A 24690-nucleotide genomic window follows, 5' to 3' on the forward strand; every position below is an offset into this window, starting at 1 on the left:
TTTGTTGTTGGAACTGAGGGCCAAAATCAAAGAGGGAGAAGAGAGAGAAACTGGTATTCCTTGAAATCTGCCAAGAACTTTATTTTTTTTTCTTCTTAATTTACTCCTTACAAAAAGTGTACATATCAGCCCAACAGGTGTGGCTCAGTCTCTGAGATCAAACCAGGAGGTCATGGTTCAATTCCCAGTCGGGACACATGTATGGGTTTCAGGCTCGATCCCCAGTATGGGGGTTTTAAGAGGTAGCCTATCAATGATTCTCTCTCATAATTAATGTTTCTATCTCTCTCTCCCTCTCCCTTCCTCTCTGAAATCAATAAAAACATTATCTTTTAAAAAGTGTATAGATCAGTACCCCATGTTATAAATGAAAGACCTAAAGCCCAGAAAGGTTAAGTGACTTACTAAATTTATACCACTCTGACTCTAATATTCCTTGAGCCCCCTAGATCATTATGTGATGAATAAATGGACCTGCTGTATTTTTCCAATAAAAAACACACATGAATATTCAAGCACAAGGCAGTTATCTGTTGCTGAATGACATTTTATTAGCTTAATAATTTGGGCCTGCCCTTAGTATTAATAAGCTTCAGCACTAGTCGCGAGAGTTTTAGTCACTGGTGGGGAAACGTCCCCGTTTTAAAAAATTCAATTAGAGAAAGGGCATCTACTTCTTGGAGGCTGCAGTGACAGCAGGCCTATCTTCACGAGTGATGGGAATGGTGCGCTCAGGGCCAGCGGCCTGTTTCCTTGGTCCATTCACACTGAGGACGCCATCAGATGACAGGGATGAAGTGATGGCAAGAGGGTCCACGTCTGCTGGGAGCCGGTACTTCCTGTGGAACTCCCGGGAAATGAAACCGTGTTCATCCTAATCCAAGAGAACGAGGAAAGAGGCGGAGAGATGAGAACAGGAAAAAGCGGCACCTGCTTAGAACTCAGACATTCCCCTTCCCCTTTTAGGTGGGACCAATGCCATGGCAACATGAGAGAAAGTTTTTCTATTTGGGGCTAAGATGAAGTTGTCTAGGTGGTCACTCCTTCGACAAGAATCTGAGAAGTCTGAAACAGGTAAAGCCTCACAGCTCTCAAACCCCAAGGCGTGGATATGCTTAGAGATAATTCCCAAAGGTTTAGGTCAATGTTTGTCGGGCCTACACGTCTTGGGATATCATCCGGCATGGAAGATCTAAGTGCCCGAGGAAGCTCAGATATTGTTCTGACTCTTCAGGAATGTCCCAGAATGTTCTAGACCAAGAGGACTGCTGCTATTAAAATAGGACTGTGACCCAAACTTAGATTATATACACAAAATGAAAACAGTGTGAGGACTTCAAACTAACACTGTTAATTGTACAAGGCTCTGAGTTATCACTAATTGGTTAAAAAACAAACAAACTTATTAAAACACCCTTCTGGAAAGTAATGAGAAGCTAGCTATTCCATTCTTCAGAATTCTACTAAATCTCCTGAATCTCAGGTATTTATACAGACAGGCTCTCAATGGATTTCTATCTGTGCACCAGGGTATTAGGAGATGAGGACAGCTCTGAAACTGAGGCAAACCAAGTAGTTCAATGTTAAGGTGGGCTAAAGAGAAGAGGATTCCTGAACATCAAAAAGTCCCAAACTCAAGTGCCTTCAGAGTGCATACAGTTAATGGAATTAGGTGTCCGACAAGCACTATGCCTGAATCAGTGCTACTCAACCTAGACCGTACATTACAATGACCAAGGGAGCTTTTTAAAATGCTGATGCCTGTGTCCCATCCCTAAAACTTCTGATTTAATTGGTCTGAGATGCGCCTTAGCACTGGAATATTTTTAAATTCCCCTTGTGATTCTAATGTGATCGCGGTTGAGAACCATTGGCTTAAATGGGGAGTGAACATCCAGTCTATCCCATCTAAGGCAATCAAATAAAATTAAAGCAAACAACAAAGATCCCTTCTCCGGCCAAAACAATAACAATACCAGGTCTAGTCCTGTTTCCAGACCCTGATGGCTTAGGACTGGAATGTTGCCAGCCTCAGAGCTGGTGGCAGTGTCTGGCACATAGTGTGTACGAATGAACGAACAGAAGAGAAAACGAGCTACACACCTGGCGCTCTTCGTGTTTGCCGTGCACCTCAATCACATCTCCCAGCACCTTGACCTTGAGTTCTTCTGGGGAGAAGTGCTTCACATCCAGGTTGACGGAGAATCTGTCTTTCTCCAGACGCATCTAGAAACAGCAAGGTGGGAGAAAGGGGTCAGAGAAAACAATGGTCAGAATGTGGATTATTAGTGGAGTCTCATTCTGCTTTCTTCCCAGGTACTTTATCCTCCTCTTTTTGGCTAAACATCCTTTTTTGAATAAACATGGCTCTGTGGTTCAGGGGAGCCAACATAGTGGTACCCAAGGCACACCACTTGGTCATTAGATCCAAACTTTATTTACAGGGACAGGGAAGAAGACAGGCCACCCAGGAGACCAGTCGCAGGGATGGGTCTGGGCATGGCTTCTGCTGCCTCTCTGGCCCCAATGCCTGGCTTTGTCATTTGTCTGTGAGACAAAGGCCCCTTCTTCTTGCTCAGGTCTCTGCCAACTTCCCCACCCACTCAATCTGGAATGTTCTGCTGGCCCTGATTGTCCTTCCAAAGCCCTTGCTCACGCAGCTCCTGTTTACTCACACTTGGATATTTTTAAAACAGTTATCAGCGACAGCTTCTGTCAACCTTGTGTGCTCACCCGTTTTCCCACCCTCTTAGGACAAGTAGGGGTCCCAAGACTGGGCTGACATTCTTTTCTCTCTAGGTTTGGACCCAGGCTAGTGCCTGACACTGCCCTGAGAAACTGGGGCAATCTTAGAAGGAAATCGTGGTGCTGTCTCCAGCTCTACGCTGTGGGGGTGAAAAGGGCTGGGGTAGCGCTGTCTCCTGGCTCTGAAACATGAAATGATACAAGTTTTCAGGAGGATGAGAATTACAAGGGGCAAGCAAAGGAATCTGCAGGTAGCTCTTTCCTTGTAGATCTTTATGAACCAAGCCAGAAAGGGGCGTGCAACTTAAAAGTTAGGGGATAAAAGATCATCTTCATAGCACATGGGAAAGATGTGGTAAGTGGGATACAGAGGAGCATCAAAGACAAGCAGGTGACTGGGGGAGAAACTAGCAACCTCATCTTTCTTCGCTGCAGGCTTCTTAGACACTTAGACACAGCGTCCCCTCTGACCAGATTCAGACAGAGGGAAAGCAGAGCAGATGGAAATGTTTCCAGAAGGTTCCGGAAACTCTCCTGCCTGTGGGGGGGAGACCTACCTCTGAGAGCCCGGTGTCAATCCAGCTGGGGGCCCGCAGGAATGAGGGTGGCCGGAGGTAGAAGGGGCTCAGGGAGGTGGAGGTGGGGAAGAGGTCAGACTCCAGCAGGTGCTCCCCGAAGAACTGGTCGAAGAGGCGGCTGGGCGAGTGGAAAGGGAAGAAGGGGCGGCGGATCCAGGGGTGGTGGATGGCGATGTCCATGGCTGCGGGTGGGTGTCGGGGTCAGCTGGCTGCTCGGCTCCTTCAGCTGCGGCTGCAGCCAGCCCCTTATATACTCAGTCCTGTGAAGCTTCTGGAATGATGATGTCAGGGGTTTTATTATCCCAGCTCACCGCCCGTTCACGCAGACTTGTGATCAGGGATTTGGCAGTGTGACACATACCCAGTACTCACTGAGCTAAGAAAAGAGAAATATAAACACGCCTGGCCCGTCCAGTGACTTGTCCTGGGCTTGTTTCCCTAGTTTTCTGTCCACACCCAGTGGCACCCTCCCCTCTCCCCTTGGGACTCCGCCAGGAATTCCAAGCAGGCAGGGGCGGCCCCTCCTCTCCAGCCAGCCCGCCAGGGGACTGGGGCCAGCGACTATCTTGGGCCTGGGCAGGAGCTGGAATCTTCCCTGGCTGGGCCCCAGGGACGTTAACTCCTTGTGGCCCCTGGCCTGGAGCAGTGATGGCATGCCAGCGGCAGGCAGCTGTGTGCTTCTCAAGGTTGACCTGGGCTCTGGCGGGGACCCCCGACATGAATCTGGGCACAAAGACCCCTCACCACAAACCACAGAAGGAGAGGGGGTTTCCTGCACCTTCCCCCTGTGAAGGGCCGCAGGTCATTAAATAAGGAGCTTTATGAGCAGGTGCAGGGCGCAGGGTGCCTGCGATAGACCGGGGAGAAGGGCGGTGTGGGCACGGCTGGGAGGTCCCCTGGGCTCTCCAGGACCCCCGTCAGCGCGCCCGCCCCCCTCACTCCCAGCCAGGACCCCCACCCCCCCGGCGCCCGGACAGCTGCGGGGCGGCGGGCCGGGGTCGGGGCCCCGGGGCGGCGGGCTGGCTCGGGCCGCGCCCTCCGGCGGCCGCACTATTTTGGGTGCAGACCCGCCCCCCGCGGCCTCGGCAGCCGGAGGGTCGCGCCGCACCCCGGTCCAGGGCGCCTGTCCGTCCGCAGCCATGGAGGGCCGCTCGGTGCCCCACGCCCACCCGGCCACCGCCGAGTACGAGTTCGCCAACCCGAGCCGCCTGGGCGAGCAGCGCTTCGGAGAAGGTATGGCCCCGGGCCCCGCCGCCGGCGTTCTGGCCGGCTTCCCGGGGCGCTGGCCTGCGCCCCGCGGGGCTTAGCTGAACCCCTGCCGGCTCCCACCGCCTCCGGGCGGCTCTCTCCTCCGGCTCCTGACCTCAGCCCAGGCCCTGGCACCTGCCCGTCCTCCCGGAGCGCCTTCCTGTCCCCTGTCCACCCGGGTCTGCTTGGGTTGGGCTCCTCCATCCGCATCTCATTTCCTTCCTCAATCCCTCTCCCCAACCTGCCTCCTTCCAGCCCTGGGCCCCCTCCCTACCCTCCCCTGCTCCTCCTGACCCCCCACCGGCTCTCCCAGTTCTCAGGTCTCCATCACCCCTGTTCCCCCCCTCACTCTCCCTCATCCGCCTCTTCCTCCTCTCTGCCCCCTCCTGCCCCTCCCCTGCTTCTCCTGAGCCCCCACCGGCTCTCCCTGGTTCTAGGTCTCCATCACCCCTGTCCCCCTCACTCCCTCTCACCCGCCTCTTCCTCCTCTCTGCCCCAGGCCTCCTGCCGGAAGAGATCCTGACCCCCACCCTCTACCACGGCTACTACGTGCGGCCCCGGGCCACGGGAGCCGGGGAGGGCGGCAGGGCGGGGGCGTCCGAGCTCCGGCTCAGCGAGGGCAAGTTCCAGGTGTTCCTGGACGTGAGCCACTTCACCCCCGACGAGGTGACCGTGAGGACTGTGGACAACCTGCTGGAGGTGTCCGCCCGGCACCCGCAGCGCCTGGACCGCCACGGCTTCGTGTCCCGGGAGTTCTGCCGCACCTACGTCCTGCCCGCCGACGTGGACCCCTGGCGGGTCCGCGCCGCGCTCTCCCACGACGGCATCCTCAGCCTGGAGGCGCCCCGCGGGGGCCGGCATCTGGACACAGAGGTCAATGAGGTCTACATCTCCCTCCTCCCGCCGCCTCCGGATCCGGAGGAAGCGGAGGAGGCAGCCGGGGCGGAGCCCTGAGCGCCTCAGACCCAGCACCCAGGCCTGTCTACCCCCCGGGGTGATACGGCAGCTGCCACCACCCCAGAGAGAGCAGCGGCCTGGGGAGAAGGGAAAAGTGCATGGGCCACAGTGTGTGGTTTGGTCCCGTGGGACGTGTCCTAGCCTTTGGTTTAGTTCTGGGTAGAGGTGAATAAACCCAAATCTCAGGGCCTTGTTTGTGCTGCTTCCTATTCTCTGGCCTGGAGGATGGGGGAGTGGGGTGGGGGAGGGGGGACGGTGAGAGGGTAAAGGGGGAAGGAGAGCATAGCCAGAAAAAAATGCTCCTCCGTTAGATGCGCTCAACATTACAGAACCCCCAGCTCAGATGCTGAGATCACACCAAAGCTGACACTGGCTCCAGATCAAATTCCGAGCCATAATTTTCTCACAGCGCAACAAAAGAGAGTGATCCTGGGAGGGAAAAGGGATATGCCATCCAAACAGCCACCGGGCACTGTCTGAGCTGGTGATTAAAGACACAAAACAAGGGTCTCCGGACTGTCTGGCCTGTTTAGGGTAGGGATTGGGAACGCAGGTTTTGGCTGGAGTGAGTTGCCTAAAGCCCTGTTTTCCCATACTAAGGTCTGTCCACTGATAATGGTCTCTGATTCTCAGGAAGCAAGTATGTATATGCAGGGCCACAGACATGGAAACCTCTGCTATTATAACCGAACCTGGTAATCTCTGTCTGCAGATGGGGAGGCCCGTGAGAGGAAGCATTTGCCTCATCTCTTGGAACATCCCAGAGCCATGGTCGGCAAACTGCGGCTCGAGAGCCACATGCGGTTCTTTGGCCCCTTGAGTGTGGCTCTTTCACCACGGCCTGGGCAAGTTTATTTTGAAGAAGTGGCGTTAGAAGAAGTTTGAGTTTAAAAAATTTTGCTCTCAAAAGAAATTTCAATCGTTGTACTGTTGATATTGGCTCTGTTGACTAATGAGTTTGTGACCACTGTCCCAGAGGAATCACTGCAACACCCAACAGAATTCAAGACTAAATGCAAGGGGTCTAGGGCTACTGGTGTGAGCTTGATGGCGAGGGAGATGTCCTCTGGTAGTAGAGTTATTATTAGAAATACTAGAGGCCTGGTGCATGAAATTCATGCACCGGTAGGGTTCCTAGGCCTGGCCAGCGATCAGGGACAATCAGGGGCCTTCCTCTGTTCCGCACTACCCCCTGGTGGTCAACACACATCATAGTGAGCGGTCAAACTCCTGAAGGGACAATTTGCATATTGGCCTTTTATTATATAGGATGGTGTGTGCATATGATTTGTTGAGTGTCCAGAAGATCTTCCTGCTCCAAATACATCTTTTATGAGGCTGTGATAGACGTCTGAAATTCTTCCATTAAAGTGGTTGATTCTTAACTTTGTTGGATTATAGACCCATTTGAAAATATGGCAAAAGCAAGCTACAGATGCTCTTACCAGAAAAAATACATATGCCCCCAAATTTGGCATAAAATTTGAATAGAGCTCTTGGAGTTCATTCATATGCCCTTTTTAGAAAACTGGGGATCCCCAGAATAAGAACCCTCACTTGAAGAATCCAATTTTTGGTTAAAGAATTGCCATCAATTTAAAATGAAAGCATACGTTGAAACCGGTTTGGCTCAGTGGATAGAGCGTCCGTCTGTGGACTGGAAAATCCCAGGTTCGATTCCGGTCAAGGGCATGTACATTGGTTGCGGACACATCCCCAGTAGGGAGTATGCAGGAGGCAGCTGGTCGATGTTTCTAGCTATCTATCCTTCTCCCTTCTCCCTCTCTGTAAAAAATCAATAAAATATATTTAAAAAAAAATAAAATGAAAGCATACTTCAGAGACATAACTACTGACATATTCATTTGTTCATCCATTCATCAAATATTTATCAACCCCCAAGTGATTTACTATGGGGAATACACATGGTAATTATAAATTATAAAAAACATAGTCTTTTATTGTCTACTTGGGAATCTTAGTCCCTAATTGAAAAGAAGAAGAAGTTTAAAAGATCCTACTCCGATTTCAACCAAAGCAGCTTCACATTGAACTGTTTTGTAACTGGGATTTTTATATGAGCTTTACTTATTTATTTATAATTTTTCTGTTAATCCTCACCTGAGAATATTTTCCCATTGGTTCTTAGGAGAGGGAAAGTCAGAGAGAAATATCGATGTGAGAAACAATGATAGGTTGCCTCCTGCTTGGGCCCCAACCAGGGCATGGGCTGGGAAAGAGCCTGCAACCAAGGTTCATTCCTTTGATCAGAATTGAACCCAGGACCTTTTGGTCTACAACCTGATGCTCTATTCACTGAGCAAAACTGGCTAGGGCTATATGAGCTCTATTTATTTATTTATTCTTTATTGTTTAAAGTATTACATATGTCTCCTTTTCCCCCCATTGACCTCTCCCTGTCCACTTCCACCCCCCAGCACATGCCCTCACCCCCCTATTGTTTGTGTCTGTTGGTTGTGCTTATATGCATGCATACAAGTCCTTTGGTTGATCTCTTACACCCCCGCCCCCCTCTCCTGCCTTCCCTCTGAAGTTTGACAGTCTGCTCATTGCTTCTGTGCCCCTGGATCTATTTTTTTTTATGTTGTTCATTATATTCCACAAATATGTGAGATGTGATATTTATCTTTCTCTGACTGGCTTATTTTACTTAGCACAATGCTCTCCAGATCCATCCATGCTGATGTGAATGGTAAGAGTTCTTTCTTTTTTACAGCAGCATAGTATTCCATTGTGTAGACGTACCACAGTTTTTTAGTTCACTTATTTGTTAATGGGCACTTAGGCTGTTTCCAAATCTTAGCTATTGTAAATTGTGCTGCTATGAACATAGGGTTCATATATCCTTTCTGATTGGTGTTTCTGATTTCTTGGGATATATTCCTAGAAGTGGGGTTACTGGGTCAAATAGGAGTTCCATTTTAATATTTTGAGGAAACCCCATACTGTTTTCCACATTGGCTGCACCTGTCTATATTCCCACCAGCAGTGAATTAAGTAAGGTTCCTTTTCTCCACATTCTTACCAGTACTTATCATTTGTGAGTTTGTTGATGATAGCCATTCTCACAGGTGTGAGATGGTACCTCACTGTCATTTTGATTTGCATATCTTGGATAATTGGTCTCATTTGTTTATTTTCTTCTTAGTTTCCATTGTTCTAGGAGCCATATTGGTAAAGATATTGCTATGATATATGTCTGATATTTTGCTGCCTATGGATTCTTCTAAGATTTTTATGGTTTCCCACCTTATGTTTAAGTCCTTTATCCCTTTTGAGTTTATTTTTGTGTATGGTGTAAGTTGGTGGTCTAGTTCAGCGTTTTTCAACCGCTGTTCCGCGGCACACTAGTGTGCCGCGAGATGTTGCCTGGTGTGCCGTAGGTGCAGACAAGACAAGAATTTTATAATTTTTCACTATTTTGTTTACTTAATATTTCATAATAAAGTAATTATAAAATACTTTCTTTGTGTTTATTTGATTCCTATTCAAGAGAATTACTTTATATATAGTCAATATAGGCACAGAATTAAATTTTTTAACATTTTCTAATGGTGGTGTGCCTCGTGTTTTTTTCATGAAACAAGTGTGCCTTTGCCCAAAAAAGGTTGAAAAACACTGGTCTAGTTTCATTTTTTTTGCATGTATTTTTCCAATTTTCCCAACACCATTTATTGATGAGACTGTCTTGACTCCATTGTATGCTCTTGCCTCTTTTGTCAAATATTAATTGAGCACAATGGCTTGGGTTGATTTCTGGGTTCTCTGATCTATTCCATTGGTCTATATGTCTATTCTTATGCCAGTACCAGGCAGTTTTGAGGACAGTGGCTTTGTAATATAGCATGATATCGAGACAATTCTCTCTTAAACACACTGCCTTTTGACAACATAACTTGAAAATCAACATATAGTACTAAAATTATTATTCCAGCCCTGGCCGGGTAGCTCAGTTGTTGGTTGAAATGTCATCCTCATGTGCCAAGGTTGCATGTTTGATTGATTCCTGGTCAAGGCACATTCAGAAGTCAACCAGTGAATGCCTAGGTGGGTGGAACAACAAGTCAATGTTTCTCTCTCTAAAAAGAAAATAAATAAATTAATAAATAGATAAATAGATAAATAAATAAATAACTTAATCCAGTCATGGACTGACTGGTACAGACTTCAATGGAATAATCAATGCTTTTGTTTATTACTCTGGACTGCTATTAATGCTGCTTTAGGTGGATCTGGCTATCACAGCACACGGTTGGCTCTTTGGAGTTTCAAGCCATATAGAATCTCTTAAGTGTTTTCCTTTAAATTAGAGAAATTGGCCAGAAAGGGACAAAATTTGGAAGGTTTTGAGCGCCAGGCTAAGATGTTTGTGTAACAGGATGAAAAGAAAACAGGTAATGGTATAGTACAGAATGAATTGCCAGGGAGAGGCATGGTCATGAAATAAGAGGCTGCGCAGTGATCCAGCACAAGATAATAAAGTAAGATGCTTTACACTCTGACGATTAGATGAACACAAGAAATAACAACATTAGCTCGGGCTGACTGAGAGCTCCTATGTGCCAGGCTCTGGACTAGAGCTTTATATACATTATTTCATTTCATCTTCACCACAATCCTATAAGGCTCTCACTCTTATTGCTGCATTTTTCATAAGGAAAGAAGACGGGAGGAGTGAAGAGTCCAGAGCACCCTCTGTGGAGCGCAGGGTGGAGTGGTGGGTCCTGGATATCCATAAGGAGCAAATACGTGGGCATCTGAACAAGGCAGGTGGGGTGGGAGCACTGGAGACAGACTTTATGGGTTTCAAAAATCCTCCTAGAGCCCATATTCTTTACAGAAGAATTTGCTTGACGGCATCCTAGTTGCTAGTGAGTGTGGAATGATTGTCACTTTAGGTCATTGGAAGGAGCCGAGTGGAGCTGTGAGTGGGGATTCTAGAGTTGTGTACTGGGAATGGGGAAGTGAGCGGTTAAGGAGGGCTGAGGCCATTGCAGTCATATGATTCTTTACCAGAAAAAGGATTAGGCAATAGGCTCGGTCCTTCATTATTACAGTCCTAAGAAAAAAGTGATTTGCCCACGTTAATTCCATTAGCAAGGGAGGCAGAATAAAAAGAAATCCATTTACCTAACGTTTCCTAGAGACTACAGTTTTCAAACCCAGATTCTGGACGGGGATAATAAGTAACGGATACTGATAACCTGGAAAGCGAAACTCAATTAGAGCTGAATAGAGCCGGGAAACAGAAGGGAAGGCTCTTTACTCCATTCTGGAGGATATATTTCAATAACAGTGTGATATCATGGAGAAGCATTTCCTAGGGAAGCCCAAAGCCCTTGCCCATCTCAGGTTTCTTTTCATTGGAGCTTGAAGCTCAAAGTTCATGGTTTCATCAAAGCAGCTCCAAATCCCCAAGGTGAGGTAGTTCTCACCTGCAGCCTGTGTGTATTCCTCTCCCCTTTGGCTGGGAGCAGTCACTTGGGAATCTTTCCAGCAGGTGGCTTCCAAAGTCCAACCTGCTAGGTTGAAACCTGACACTGACAGAGACTCCCTGGGAGCTGCTACTGAAAACTAAACCAGGAACCAGGAAATGCACAAGCTCCATATGTAGATAAACAGCCAGGCTCCCTCGGAGACAGAGCACCATGGGAAACCGGCTCTGCTGCGGGGGAGGCAGGTGAGTAGGGGGCAAGGGGAGAGGGTAACATCTGTGTGGGTTGACAGGGAGGCCCTGAGAATGAGATGGAGCTGCAGATAGTTCTCTGCCAACCTCCCACTGCCACTTTCCTCTGTCTGGCACCTCCCTGTGCCTCCACCAGAACCGCACCGCCTTCTGTGCTCACTCCTTTCAGGCCACTTCAGAAAACACAGCCACGCCAGCTGTCAGAGGAATGTCCAAAGCAGAGCTGGAACCGTGAATTGGTTTTGTTTCTCTTTGTCCTCCTCGTCCTCTCTTCTCTCTTCTGTCCCTTCCCTCCCTCTCCAGATGATGATGATAACTGTAGCGCTTGTAGCTTACCCCTTTACAATCTCATTTACTTTTCCCAACAATTCTATGCGAGAGCGAGCGGTGGCTTCCATCTCCTCCTGCTTTTACAGCTGAGAAGCTGAGGCCCAGAGCAGCTGTCTGAGGCCACATGACTAGTAAGCAAGGAAACCAAGATTCCAATCTAGATCTGTCTGACTTCAGAACCCATGCCTTAAACCACGGCGTAATACTGCCTCCCAAGTCAAGCAACTCAACATTGGAGAAATGTTTATTTAAAAGGGCAGAAGAAAGGAGGAGACCGTGGAATATCTGAATATTTGAATATAATTTTCACACTTATTTGCTGTGTGACCTTAGGCAAATCCTGTTACTTCTCTTTTTTCTCATATATGAAATATAGGTAACATGGTCTATGTCATTCAGATGACAAGTTTGAAGAGCAGAGGACATGTGAAAGCCTCATTGTAAATTAATTGTAATGTCCTTATTGTTCTTTCCCAGAGTTTTCATCACTAGAGACCCCTGGACTTGGTTTTATATAACCAATGCCTTCTTAGTTATACCTTTCCAAGCCTGGGGCAGTGTTGAGGATACCTTGTTTATGAATACAGCATCATTATATTTAAAGAGATAATTGAGGTACATTGAAAAGGGCATATGATTTGGAGTCGGTACATTGGATTCAAGTTCTGTTCCTACTACTAATCCATTCACTTCTTTTTTCTTTTTCTAAAATATATTTTTATTGATTTCAGAGAGGAAGGTAAAGGGAGAGAGAGGGATAGAAACATCAATGGTGAGAGAGAATCATTGATTGGCTGCCTCCTGCATGCCCCTAATGGGGACCGAGCCCGAAATCCAGGCATGTACCCTTGATCAGAATTGAACTCGGGACCCTTCAGTCCACAGACCAACGCTGTATCCACTGAGCCAAACCAGCAAGGGCTCCATTCATTTCTTAAACAAACATTTTATTCAATACCTATATGTACTTCTGCATAGTGATAGATGCAGAAGATATAGTAAAAATAGGAAACCTGGTCTCTGCCTTTTTGAGTAACAAAGTTTTTAGGGCCTTAATGGACCCATCTGGAAAATGGGAACAATAATACATGCTTCCTGATATGTTGTCAGGATTTTTTTTAAACTCTGAAATGTCCTACAGACATAGGATATCTCGAAATATATATAGTAAAAGCTCCAGAGAAGGGGGTGTAACAGCTTCTTTCACTTCCTTCCCAAGTCTTCATGTTCTTCCTTTTTGGTTATTTTTTCCTCTAATGGTGGCAGTTATAGTAGTCAGCTTTATGATGCTCATTATATGCCAGGCAGCTAGGTGAATAGTTTACATTTTATTCTTACAATAATCCCAGAAGGTTTAGGTTCTTTTACCATCCTCATTTTATTGATTAAAATATGGAAGCCTAATAAGTTAAAAACTTGCTGAAGGTCACACAGCTAGTCTGATAGCATCAGTCTGACTCTAGAGCCTGGCTTGAAACACTATACCAGGTATTCTAACCAAATTGTAACAAAGTAGGTTTATAGTTGCAAATACGCGAAACAGAGTTTATTCTTGTATTATTATTTTTTTTTCATTTTCATAGGTAGTTTTATTTAGTTTTTAGAAAAATATTCTCGTATTATTATTATTGCATTATTTTCCACACAAACAACTGTAAACATACTTTTGCCCACCCTGTATATTTTTTTCTCTCAACGTATTAGTAAGGCTAGGTAAAAATAATTTTCATGATCTCAATAACCTCCAGAGATTTAAAGATCCTATGATAAGTAAAGAGATTTTTATTTAAAATACTATTTTTCTTATTACAAAGTAATATTTAATCATTGTAGAACATTTGGAAAATACCAAAGAGCAGAAAATAAGAACCATAAATATAAGCACCCAGAGATGCCAGGAACATTTGAGTATATTTCCATTTAATCTTATTTTTTTATTTTTTTTAAATATATTTTTATTGATTTCAGAGAGGGAGAGGAAAACATCAATGATGAGAGAGAATCATGGATCGGCTGCCTCCTGCCCACTGGGGATCAAACCCACACCTGGGCATGTGCCCTTGTCTGGAATTGAACCTGGGACTCTTCAGTCCCCAGGTACGTGCTCTATCTGCTGAGCCAAACCAGCCAGGGCCCATGTAATCTTTTTAAAATGCCTATGTGGATGGTTTTTATCCCAAAACATATCTTACTACCTTTTTTATTAACTTAATAAGGAATAAAATTTTCAATGCTATTGAAATGTTGTGTTCTTCCAACATTTTTCTTAAATGGATGTGTGATGTTCCATTAGAGATCCTATTTATTCAATCAGTTCCCAAAGTTGAACATTTAGAATATTTACTGTTTTTCACCACTGTAAATAATGCTACAATGAATATTCATATTTGTACCTTCCAGATTATTTCTTAGGCTATGGAATTGGTACATCAAAGGGTACACATTTGTTTAAGGCTTTTTATACTTATTGCCAATTGCATTCTAGAAAGATTGCACCAATTTTTACTCTTATTACCAATATAGGAGAGTGCCCACTTAGTTTCCTTAATTCTAAGCTAAAAATAAAGTCTTGTTACCAAAGAGTAACTGAATATTCCACTTGGGTTGTGTCCAGGCATTGGGCAATATTGAACTTGGGAGCAGGTTCCATTTACTAAAATTGGGTCACCCAAGCCTATGTCATTTTAGAATTAATATTTTCTTTATCCATTTAAACAGAAGTAATTAGGAAGACAATAGTGACAAAGGACAGGGAATTAAGGCTAGGCAGTGGTAAGAGAAAGGAAGAACTGAAGTGGCCGAAGAGGAAGTAGAAAGACCCAGAAAATAGTTTCAATGCCTTTCTTCTGAGTCACCTGTAGCGGTCAGGTAGTGACTAACAGCTCTCAACTCAGCAAGCTGCCTTCAAACCAAAAACTAACCAGAACACAAATCTCTGTCAGACATGTGTGGGGTGGGGAAATCTTGATTTTTCCACAATAGTAAAATGGACAAAGTTTGTAAGTTTTCCTCTCCTTTTAAGTAGCAATAAAAGGAAACTTCCTTCAGAAGATAGAAGTCAGACAAAGAGGGTTGGCCCCGGTGAGAGCTGGAAATGTACTAGCAAGAAAGAGCATGGGAGTGAGCTCCAAACTATTCTATTTCCTCAGACAAAAATTCCAAACTATTTAACCTATTTCCTCAGACAAGTGTTTCTGTGGCCATAAAACAGTTGACGATCATAGACACACCGGCTCCACTGGGGACCCTAGGGTCTCAGAACTGAGTATAAGAGGTCTGGCCCTGCAGTGAGTTCGGGGTAGCTGAGTCACTCGCCAGATTCAAAGCTCCCTGTGCTGTGGGCCTTAAAGGTTAAACATCTCACACTTTCGTTAATTAAACACAAGGACAGGGGAGCAGGGAGGGAGGTCACCTGTCAGGACGGGGCTCTGAGGAGCCCTAACTAGTGAGCCCTGGTTGTGGCAGCTCCTGTGACTCCAAGAATGAGAACCCCAGACTGGCCGAGACCCCTAAAATGGCAGTGACGCAGAAGCAAGGTCTCTGAATCCAGGAATACCCCATTACTTGGCCAGTTTCCCTCACCCTCTGCTGGAATTAGCCTGTTAGACAATCTCAGAATAGCGCTCAACCCAGCTTCCTCCCTGGCATATAATGACTGGCTGCCTAAGTCTGTATTTTGGGTTTGGTTATGTCAGTTGTTCCACTCCGCCTTCCAGAACCATCTCTTTGGGAAAGGTGTGGTATCTTTGGTAAATGCTTTGGGGCTGTCTCAGGGAGGGGAGGGAAGATCATCCTGGAATGTTCAAGAGGCCACAGAGCAAATGATGAAAGAGGGAAGATAGAGGCCGGGTCTCTTACACACGGGTGATCTGTTTTTCCTTTCACAGGAGCTGCCCATCAGTTTTCCAGAGGAAAAAGAAAATGGGTAACTGGGGGAGGAGAGGCACTGGGTGGGGCCGGGGTGGGGGGAGCTGGTAGCAAATTAGAGAAGACAGCAGAAGTGGTGTCTTTGGGAGGAGCATAAGGTGGGAAAGGGTAGTGTTGGAAGGGATAAAGGGAGACCGTGCATTACAGAGAATCTTTAGGTTACTGGGTTCAAGACCAGCTCTGAAACTCTGGGTTTTATCCTTCTATTGTTGCAGTTGGCAAGGTTGTTTGCTCATGCTTTCATTCATCCACCAAAATTTACTGAGCACTTACATTGTATGTGAGGCACTGAACAAACCCAAGGAGACAGAAAGGCACGAGCGGAAGGACACACTGAGGGGGAAATCAAGCTTGAGAGATAGATATGTAAACAAGTAACTCTAATGTCATCTCCCAGTGCTAGAAGAGATGCATACTCCTGCCGTGGGAGGATGGGAGGAAACACCAATGCGGAAGAAGTAATATCAAGTTCACAAGGTGGAAGAGGTGCAGGGAGGAAAGGCTGTTTTAGGCAAGGGAATTATCCAGAAAAAAGAAAGAAAAGAGAGAAGAGGCTGATCTGATTGTAAGTGACCAGTTGTTGGGTAGCTAAGCACTTATTGTAATAGTATTCACACTTATTTGTCTCCCCTGGTAGACTGTAAGCTCCCTGAGGCAGAGGAAGCAGCCTACGCATTCTTCTGGTCCCACAGTGTGGCAGAGAGCCTGGGACCTAACAGGCTCTCCACGTGTACTCATGTACTCGTTGAACTGTTAGGGACCAGTGGAAAATGAGGATGGAAGGTATTAGGGGTAGATTGTAAAAGGGCCAGACTGCATTCCCTATTGGATGTAGGAATGATGGAAGTGAAGAAGGTGAGAACAGATATAGGGAGATTAGGTAGAAGCTCACCATAATAGTTTAATAGAGATTTGAAGATGGCAACCTTCGTAGAGACAGGGAAAAGTGAATGGATTTAAATTGGGTTTCCTCCTCTCAGGGGGTCAGCCAAGATGGACACTGAAGCAACAGCGGAAGAAGCAGAGTGGCACAAAGGTAATGGCAGGCCTCTGTCCCCATCTTTTTTAAAAAATATATTTTTTTATTGATTTTTTTACAGAGAGGAAGGGAGAAGGATAGAGAGAAACATCGATGAGAGAGAATCATCGATCAGCTGCCTCCTGCACCACCCTGACTGGGGATGTGCACGCAACCAAGGCACATGCCCTTGACGGGAATCGAACCTGGGACCTTTCAGTCCGCAGGCTGTCGCTCTATCCACTGAGCCAAATCGGTCTCGGCGTCTCTGTCCCTTCTTGTGGGTGGCTCAGACTAGGGATGCCAGGCCTCGGTCTTTTCCCCTGGCACAGACATATCTTGGTCAATCATAGAACTTGCTTGTTCTGCCCTTCCTCCTTGGTACCCCCCATAATGGAGCAAAATAGAGGGACATCATGGAAGGTGGGGGACCAGACCGAGCCAAGAATCTCTCTTAAATGTTGTCCATTCCTCGCAGGGCCGTGTCACAACAGGACAATCGCATAAGCAGGGGTTGGAGCAGCCTGCGTCCCCGCAGGGGAGGCCAGGCCCCAGGTCAGAGGACAGCGGCTTACATTACGCAGTCATCCAAGTGTCCAGCCATCCCCAGCCACGCTCTGCCCGGGAGGTGAAGCACCTGCAGTCAGAAAACGCTACAGAGTATGCCACCCTCTGCTTCCCCCAGGCCACGCCCTGCTATGACCGCAAGAACGGGACCCTCGTGTGAGCCTCGGGGGAGAAGGACCCGTTTCCATCATTTCACCACGACTCCCGTGGAATCATGGACTGTTTTTGGAGAACTCGGTGGCAGTCCGGAAATGGTGCCACATTTTAAGTTTAAAGAATGCAGGGGCCCCTGAAATTGTGTCACAACCAATCTTGCTCTCTCCCCATGTGCCTGTCTCTTATTGGCCGCTATGAGCTTGGAGCTGTATTTGGGTTACACAGGGGTGCATGGAGTTGCACTTAAAACGAGGGGGTAGGTTGAGTGTGCGGGAAGATAGGTTTTGATCCCTACCTTTGCTCCTACTCTCGAAAAAAAAAAAAAAAAAAACTGCGGGGCGTGCAGGGGGAAGAAACAGGTCACCCCTTAAGTACCTGAGCTGGTCTTGTTGCACTTAATTTAATGATGTCCTTTCACATACCTGGAACTCCAAAGCTGAAGAAGAGGTGTTTTGAAAAGGTCTCCTGGCTTTAGTGCACAGCCCCTGGCCGGGTTGGGCCATTTCTTCGGTGGCTGGGTCCACGTCCTGGCCTGGACAGACAGACACCTGCGGCCAGGAAGAAGCATTTCCCAAGCATCCGTTACCAGGACTTCCAGTCACCGATCCTGAAAGCCATGCATGGCCGGACCGATGGTTCTCGAAGGTGCTGAGCCGCTAGGAACAATAAATATCTAACGGAACACGCCTGGTGCGCTTTCTGGGGCGAGCACGTGCGGGCCCCACGCGGGCCGGTGGAGAGGCCGGCCGGGGCGGAGCGAGGGAGAGGATTGGACCGACCCGAGGCCAGCTCCCTCCTGCACCGCGTCCTGCCGGTAGGGGGCGCCTCTGTACAGACAGGGACCCCGGCCTGGACGTCAGAGGGCGAGGCCCAGGCTCGCAGGAGGCGGGACCGGCTCGGCCAGCGAGGGGGCGGGGCAGGACACGTAGGGGGTGGGGTCCAGGCCGGCGAGGGCTGCGATCGCTGGGCCTTTAGAGGGCGGGGCGGGGGCGGGGCGGGGCGGGGCCTGGGCGGACAGGGGGCGTGGTCGGGGAGGACTGGCGGGGGGCGGGGCCTGGGCCGGCTGCGGGCTGGCGGGGCTGTCGGAGGCTGGCCGCGGCGGGCCTCCGCGTTACCTTGGCAGCGAGGACGCAGCGGCGACGCCGCCGCTGAAGGAGGCCCTGCTCCGAAGGGCTGGAGACCGAGATGGTGAACCAGAGCGACCGACCGACGATTGAAGAGGTAAATGCTGAAAGGCGGAGGGTCACTGGGAGGTTCTACCCGCCGAGCGGCCAGATCAGAACTGGGGGCACGCGGAGGGGCGAGGGAGGGGGTAGAAGGGGGAGGCAGAAATTTCGAACCCGCTCTGAGCTCGCAGGTTCTTAGGGTGCCACTCCTGACTCAGGCTTCCAGAACGTGGAGACAAGCCGTGATGCGCGTTCCCTTTCTCAACCTGGGCACGGTCGCTCCTAAATAACGGCTGCCCCCCGGCTTGTATCTAGTCTAGAGGGATGGCTGCTTAAGATGGATAGAGTACTGAAAATGGAATCACAGCACGAAAAAAGTTGGTAATAATAGTATCAGCTTCCTAGAGTGTGAGGCATTTGGAAGGTTAGGTAGTGTGTAGTCAAAGGTTGGCCCCATTCGGTGGCATCACGATCGCTGTTTTCCCGGCCTGTTCCCTGGCATAGACCGAGTGCAAGTGGATTCAGAAGAGGTGCCTGGAAAACGGCCTCCGCCACTGATGGGCAGGGCCTATGTCCTATTCGCCCGGGGGCAGTAAAATGAACTCTATCTCCAAGAGTTATCTGCTGTGACAGCCAATTAAGATGATGTAGATGATAGCACTTTGTAACTGTGAAGTGCTATAAAAACTTCGCCCGTAGAATATAAATGCTGCCTTTCTAGTTTAATACTGAATTTCTGAGAAGGGAAGTGCACGTCAGAAGCAGAGCTCGCAGTATCTCTCCTGGTTGTCTTTGGAGTCTTTGCTATGGTCTTAGACTGATATACGCGGGGAGAAGGGGAAATGCATACTTGTTTCACTAATGATAGGGAAACATTACTCTTTAGTTTACCACCATCCAAACCTAAGTGACTAGTTTTTTAAAAATGCCGTTAGGATAGACCCGTTGTGATAAGACCTTGGGCTGGAGTTCCCGTTAACCAGCATCTATTTCTGATGTTTCTAGATGACTTACTTTGGTAGGTTTGAGACAGGGGCCTGACCCCACTAGGTTGGCTTAGCTTTTGGAATTTTTTTTTTTCCTGTCCTGTATTTTTACACATTTCTTCCTCCTATTTCAAGGTGGCCCTGAGCTGGCTCTAGGGACTGTGAAGATGGGGACCCATGTGGTGATGAGACTCTGCAGCTCCCTGCTGCCGGCAGAGCCCTCTGTAAGTTTCTGGTGTGCTGTGTGGAGGAGTATGCCAACAGTACTGGATTTTCAGTACAGTTCTACAACCTGGGGATTTCTCCGTAAGGAATCAGATCCTGGAACTAAATTACAATAAATTTGCTTTCTTTTCTTGCTTCCCTCCTTATGGAAATTCTACCTATCTTTATCTGAAATTAATAAAACCAGACAGAGGTTGAAACATTCTACAGATAATCGGAACATATGCATTGTTTAAAATTTAAATAATGTTTTTGCAAAAACAAGTATGTTAATTATAGAGCATTTGAAAAATATTGCAAACTATGATTTTAAAAACATAATCCTTCCTTCCAGAAACAATCACTGTTAATATTTTAGAATGTTTTCTTGTAGTCTTTTTTTCCGTGTGTGTTATTTACATATTTGAGGTCATAATACATATTTTTTTACTTTTGCCTTTTTAACTTAATGTTTGTTGATACGAAGTTATTAAAATGTTTGTTTTAATGTGGGTACAAATGTTTGGTAAACATTATAATGTCCGTAATTTTCTTTACCTTTCCACTATTGTTGAACTCCTATGTTTCACTCTCCCCATTGTAAAAAATAATTGATTTCCTCATTTAAGACTTTTTTTTCTTAGGGCAGAGTCCCAGAAGTGGAATCCCTAGGTCAAAGGATGTGAACATTTTAAGTAATAAGTTACTTTTTAACAGAAGAATTGTGGTGTCAGATTTTGTATGCATTCCGAAGAAGACAGAAGGACATTAGTTGGGAAATAGAAAGGTCCTATGGCTTCCTCTTGCAATGAGACCTTGAGTCCTGCAAAAAGACTATTTCATGAGAGTGTGATTAGTGATGTGGAGTCCTAATGCAGCAGTCCGGAGACATGGGGGAGAAATTCAAGGATCTCTTCCGAAATATCCACCAGATGTCGCTCATCTTAGTTGAATTCTTACCTGCAGGATAGCTGGCAGAAAACTTTGAAATGTAAATTTTAAAAATTCATGTTGAATCTATTTGCATATCTGCTTTGGTACAGTTTATATTAAGCACTAGCATCTGGTGATTACTTTGGCAACACCCTACTCTAGTCTCTCACCATTCTGTCTCTTTCCTTTTTTTACCCACTCAGTCTGTCACACTGTACACTCTGTCCCCACTAATTAATATTGGAGTCTCGGTTTTACTAGTCTTTGTTTTACTACTTTTTTTTTTAGTCTTGTTTCTTGCATGTGTGTGTATGTATTATGTATTTACGTGTATCTCAGTTCTTAGTTTTTGCTTAAAAAAATAAAAATATAAAAGAATAGGACCTGGCATATAATATCATATAATAGATGCTCAACATATAATTAATGAATAATTAATGAAAGAATACATTGATGAAGCTGTTGCAGAAGATCAAGAAGACCAAGGACGCTTCTATTCACTCAGATTTGGAAGTCGGAAGGAACAGCCTTCCAAATCTGAGTGAAGGAACACGCATGGGACCCTCTCTCATGTCCCCTCCCTGTGATCTTTATCCCATAAGCATGGATTATGCTTCCGGTCCTTTTCTCGGGCCTTGCAAGAAGGCCCCAGGTGTTGGGGGTCTCCAGGCCATACCTGATGGCCTGGCCTGGCGCCAGCATTAATAACCCTCCATCTGGGCAGTGCACTGTCCACAGTTCAATGGCCTTTGTAACGGGTTCTGTAAGAGCAGTACCTGGGAAGGAGATAGGGACTTAATTATAGGTTATCAGGAATGTACACTGAGCTTGCTGGCTTGGATTCAGATCACTAGCCTCCAAATATGAGGGTTACATTGGAATTACCCTTGTTAGCCTCCTCAAAGAGAGAAAAATATAAAAGGATACCAGAATTATTGTTGTTGTTAAAATGTTTTTATTGATTTGCTTTTATTTTTTTAAATATATATTTTTTAGAGAGGGAGGAAGGGAAAAGGATAAAGATATAAAAACAGTGATAAGAGAGAAACATTGATTGGCTACCTCCTACACCCTCTCCCTCCCCTACTGGGGATGGAGCCTGCTGTCGAGTCATGTGCCCTGATCAGGAATTGAACCAGTGACCTTTTGGTGCATGAGATCAACAAGTGATGCTCAATCAACTGAGCTACACTGGCCAGGGCCAGCAATTATTTATATTTGTCTTGGAAATACAGTAAGAGACAAAGATTCACATTCCAAAAGTAACTATATAATGTTCCATGTGATATCATACATGCTATGACCTTTGAATTTTGAAGAGAGGAAGATACATTCATTTATTCAGTCAATATCTATTGAGCATCTACTATGTGTCAGGAAATATTCTTAGTTTTCAAGATTAACCAGTAACAAAACAGACAAAATTCCCTGTCCTCATGGGGAATTTTACATTCTGGGCAGGAGGATGCTGACAATAAACAAACAAGTAAATATAGAATATGCAAGATGGGATGAATGCTAGGAAGAAAAAAAGATAAATCAGGTTTGGGAGTGCTGATGTAAGGGGATGCTCTAATTTTATTTTATTTTATTTTTAAATATATTTTATTGATTTTTTACAGAGAGGAAAGGAGAGGGATAGGAAGCTAGAAACATCGACCAGCTGCCTCCTGCACATCCCCCACTGGGAATGTGCCCACAAACAATGTACATGCCCTTGACCAGAATCAAACCTCGGACCTTTCAGTCCGCAGACCAACGTTCTATTCACTGAGCCAAACCAGTTTCAGCCTATCATTTTAAAAAGAGTGATCAGCAAAGGCAAAACAGCTAGCATGACATTTGAGCAGGAATGAACCATGGGTTATCTGGGAGATGAGCGTTCCACACAGATTATGATCATATCTGTCTTGATTTGAACAAAATCAAGAGTGGCCAAAGAAGTTTCACAAAAAAAGTGAAACTTGAAGTAGGCATACTGAAGATGTGAGTAGCAGAAGTGTAGCAGCAGTTTGCTGATGTCTCCTACACTAGCCCTCGTGTGGCTGCTGCACGTCCTCCTTCCTCTGCTGCTGCGCAGCTCCAGGATCAGCGATGCCATGGGTTTTGGAGACCTGAAAACCCCCACTTGCCTCCCGGTGCTCAGCGACTACCTGGCGGACAAGCGCTATGTCGAGGGGTATGTGCCATCACAAGCAGATGTGTTTGAAATGGTCTCCAGCCCAACACCTGCCAACTTGTATCATGCCCTACTTTGGTATAATCACATCAAGTCTTCCGAAAAGGAAAAGGCCAGCCTGCCAGGAGTGAAGAAAGCTTTGGGCAAGTATGGCCCTGCTAATATGGAAGACGCCCCAGGAAGTGGAGCTACAGATAGGAAAGACGATGATGACATTGATCTCTTTGGATCTGATGAGGAGGAGGGAAGTGAAGAAGCAAAGAGGCTAAGAGGAGAATGCCTTGCACAGTATGAGTCAAAGAAAGCCAAGTCTTCCGTCTTATCAGATGCGAAACCTTGGGCTGGTGAGATGGAAATGGCACAATGAGAGGAGCGTGTCAGGAGCATTCACACAGACGGCTTGGTCTGGGGCTCTTCTAAACGAGTTCCAGTGAAGCGTGGAGTTGAAAAACTTCAAATACAGTGTATAGTAGAAGACCATAAGGCTGGAACCAACATGCCAGAGGAGCAGATCACTGCTCTTAAGGACTATATGCAGTCCATGGACGTGGCTGCTTCCCACAAGGTCTAAAAGACACATGGATCATCGCTCTTAAATGAAAGCTTGGAAGATATAAGAATGGTGGGACATTCCAGGCGGAGGGACAATCGTGAAGGCCAAAGGTGAAAAGGAGCCTTGTAAATCCGTGAGTCAGGGTGGAGCCTGCTAACCTGAGCCTGGGCAGTTTGGGAAGGGGAGGCTTTGAGAGCTGGGAGTGAGGAACTCAGATCGGACGTGCTGGGAAGAGGGAGCGTGTGAAGACATTTGAGCAGTCTAAGGAAGATTACAGCGTGCGGACGGGCAGAAAAGCCTGGGGAAAAAGAGCAGTTTAGGAACTAGGACACGTTTGGGACATTTGCCTGTAGATATGAGCCCTTTTGTGTATATTTTTGCTGATGTCTCTAAAGATAAATGCAATAGAAAAATTAAACATATGTTACTGCCAAGAAACTCCTTAATGTGAGAAAACAGAAGGAAGATTAAGAAATTAATTTCAGAGAGTCATTTAAAATATTTCTGTCAACAAGTCTATTTGTTTATTCAAACTGCCTTTCTGCTTCTCCTTCGTCACTAATGATTGCCCATAACAGATGTGTCAAATTTTACATAGGTGAGAATTACACACATCTTCTACACAAGAAGTCACAGTCAATATTTTCACCAATGACATTTCCTTTTAATGCTCAAAGTCTTACTTGAGCTAACACAATATTATCTATATTAATAGAAGTGATGAATACCTTTTGAGTTTGCTGATGCCTCCTACACTATCTCATTCATTCAAGAAAAACATTTAATGAATAACATCTTTGTAGCAGGCATCATATTGCATATGATTGCATAATGATGAAGAAACTGGACTTTAACTTCAGCACTTAGTAGCTATAAGGTCTGGAGCAAATTACTTATCCTCCAAACCTCTCTTTCTTCTTAAGTAAAATGGGGACTATATAAAAAAGTCTACTTTTTATTGTAGTTGTGACCATCCAATGAGTTGATAATGTATCTATTATAAGTGCTTAGTACAGGGCTTGGCTCATAGTTAAAGCTCGATCTTGCTATATTACGGTTGTACAGCTTTTGCTTTTAGTTGGTGAGGGAGGTATGTACCATCATTGTTAAAATAATGCAGGGCTCAGGAAGCCTGGCATAATTTTAGAAATCAGGCAGAGACACGGAGACAGCAGCTTGCTTGGACTCTGCCTCTCCTCCCAGGCAGAGTGGCTGACAGGCCTGCAGCAGTGGGAGATGTTCCAGCTACCCAGAGTGGCTTGCTCTTTTCCCGCATAGGGGCACTATGGGGTGCAGATATTCCTAGTTCTTTTAGCTAACCCCCCTTTTCTCCAAGCTCTTACGTTGATATCACAGTAGGGTGGGATGGGAGGATGGAAGGAATAGTAAATGTTAGTGCTACTTAGAGCAAAAGCTCAATTCTTCACCTGAGCCAT

At 46.2% G+C, this 24690-nt stretch overlaps 4 protein-coding genes and 1 pseudogene across 6 annotated transcripts in view; 4 read left to right on the forward strand and 1 right to left on the reverse strand.

Annotated features, from left to right (window-relative positions):
- Window positions 1–526: 526 nt before the first annotated feature.
- On the reverse strand, window positions 527–3769 carry CRYAB (crystallin alpha B). The gene is made up of 4 exons (XM_084893924.1): window positions 3685–3769; window positions 3303–3594; window positions 2104–2226; window positions 527–874 (listed from the first exon to the last, which is right to left on the reverse strand). The coding sequence occupies exons 2-4, from the start codon at window positions 3501–3503 to the stop codon at window positions 671–673; spliced, it is 528 nt and encodes a 175-aa protein (XP_084750050.1). The 5' UTR covers window positions 3504–3594; window positions 3685–3769; the 3' UTR covers window positions 527–670.
- Window positions 3770–3905: 136 nt separating this feature from the next.
- On the forward strand, window positions 3906–5723 carry HSPB2 (heat shock protein family B (small) member 2). Its single transcript, XM_084893917.1, has 2 exons — window positions 3906–4556; window positions 5071–5723. Exons 1-2 carry the CDS (start codon window positions 4145–4147, stop codon window positions 5523–5525), a joined length of 867 nt encoding a protein of 288 aa, XP_084750043.1. The 5' UTR covers window positions 3906–4144; the 3' UTR covers window positions 5526–5723.
- A 4523-nt stretch (window positions 5724–10246) lies between these two features.
- LOC311627428 (uncharacterized protein C11orf52) lies at window positions 10247–17995 on the forward strand. The gene is made up of 4 exons (XM_084893929.1): window positions 10247–11229; window positions 15453–15490; window positions 16473–16528; window positions 16989–17995. Exons 1-4 carry the CDS (start codon window positions 11198–11200, stop codon window positions 17235–17237), a joined length of 375 nt encoding a protein of 124 aa, XP_084750055.1. The 5' UTR covers window positions 10247–11197; the 3' UTR covers window positions 17238–17995.
- A 272-nt stretch (window positions 17996–18267) lies between these two features.
- The window catches only part of DIXDC1 (DIX domain containing 1), an 82759-nt gene continuing 76336 nt past the window's right edge, over window positions 18268–24690 (forward strand). For both annotated transcript variants that reach the window (XM_084893889.1, XM_084893885.1), the window contains exons 1-2: window positions 18268–18454; window positions 19521–19609. In XM_084893889.1, coding sequence (XP_084750015.1) covers window positions 19553–19609 — 57 coding nt within the window. In that variant the 5' untranslated portion in view covers window positions 18268–18454; window positions 19521–19552. The remainder of the gene's footprint in view (window positions 18455–19520; window positions 19610–24690) is intronic.
- On the forward strand, window positions 22215–23608 carry LOC311627420 (elongation factor 1-beta-like; annotated as a pseudogene). The gene has a single exon. The product of its transcript is annotated as an elongation factor 1-beta-like (transcript).

The sequence above is a fragment of the Pipistrellus hanaki genome (genome assembly GCF_964339955.1).
Source record: "Pipistrellus hanaki genome assembly, chromosome: 9".
Classification (NCBI taxonomy): domain Eukaryota; kingdom Metazoa; phylum Chordata; class Mammalia; order Chiroptera; family Vespertilionidae; genus Pipistrellus; species Pipistrellus hanaki.

Coding starts and splice junctions, on each gene's coding strand:
- CRYAB (XM_084893924.1), bottom strand. CDS start 3,503: ATGGACATCGCCATCCACCACCCCTGGATCCGCCGCCCCTTCTTCCCT. Junction 2,227..3,302: donor TTGACACCGGGCTCTCAGAG/GTAGGTCTCCCC, acceptor TGCTGTTTCTAG/ATGCGTCTGGAGAAAGACAG. Junction 875..2,103: donor GCAAACACGAAGAGCGCCAG/GTGTGTAGCTCG, acceptor CTCTTGGATTAG/GATGAACACGGTTTCATTTC.
- HSPB2 (XM_084893917.1), top strand. CDS start 4,145: ATGAGCAGGTGCAGGGCGCAGGGTGCCTGCGATAGACCGGGGAGAAGG. Junction 4,557..5,070: donor CGAGCAGCGCTTCGGAGAAG/GTATGGCCCCGG, acceptor TCTCTGCCCCAG/GCCTCCTGCCGGAAGAGATC.
- LOC311627428 (XM_084893929.1), top strand. CDS start 11,198: ATGGGAAACCGGCTCTGCTGCGGGGGAGGCAG. Junction 15,491..16,472: donor CCAGAGGAAAAAGAAAATGG/GTAACTGGGGGA, acceptor TCCTCCTCTCAG/GGGGTCAGCCAAGATGGACA. Junction 16,529..16,988: donor AGAAGCAGAGTGGCACAAAG/GTAATGGCAGGC, acceptor CATTCCTCGCAG/GGCCGTGTCACAACAGGACA.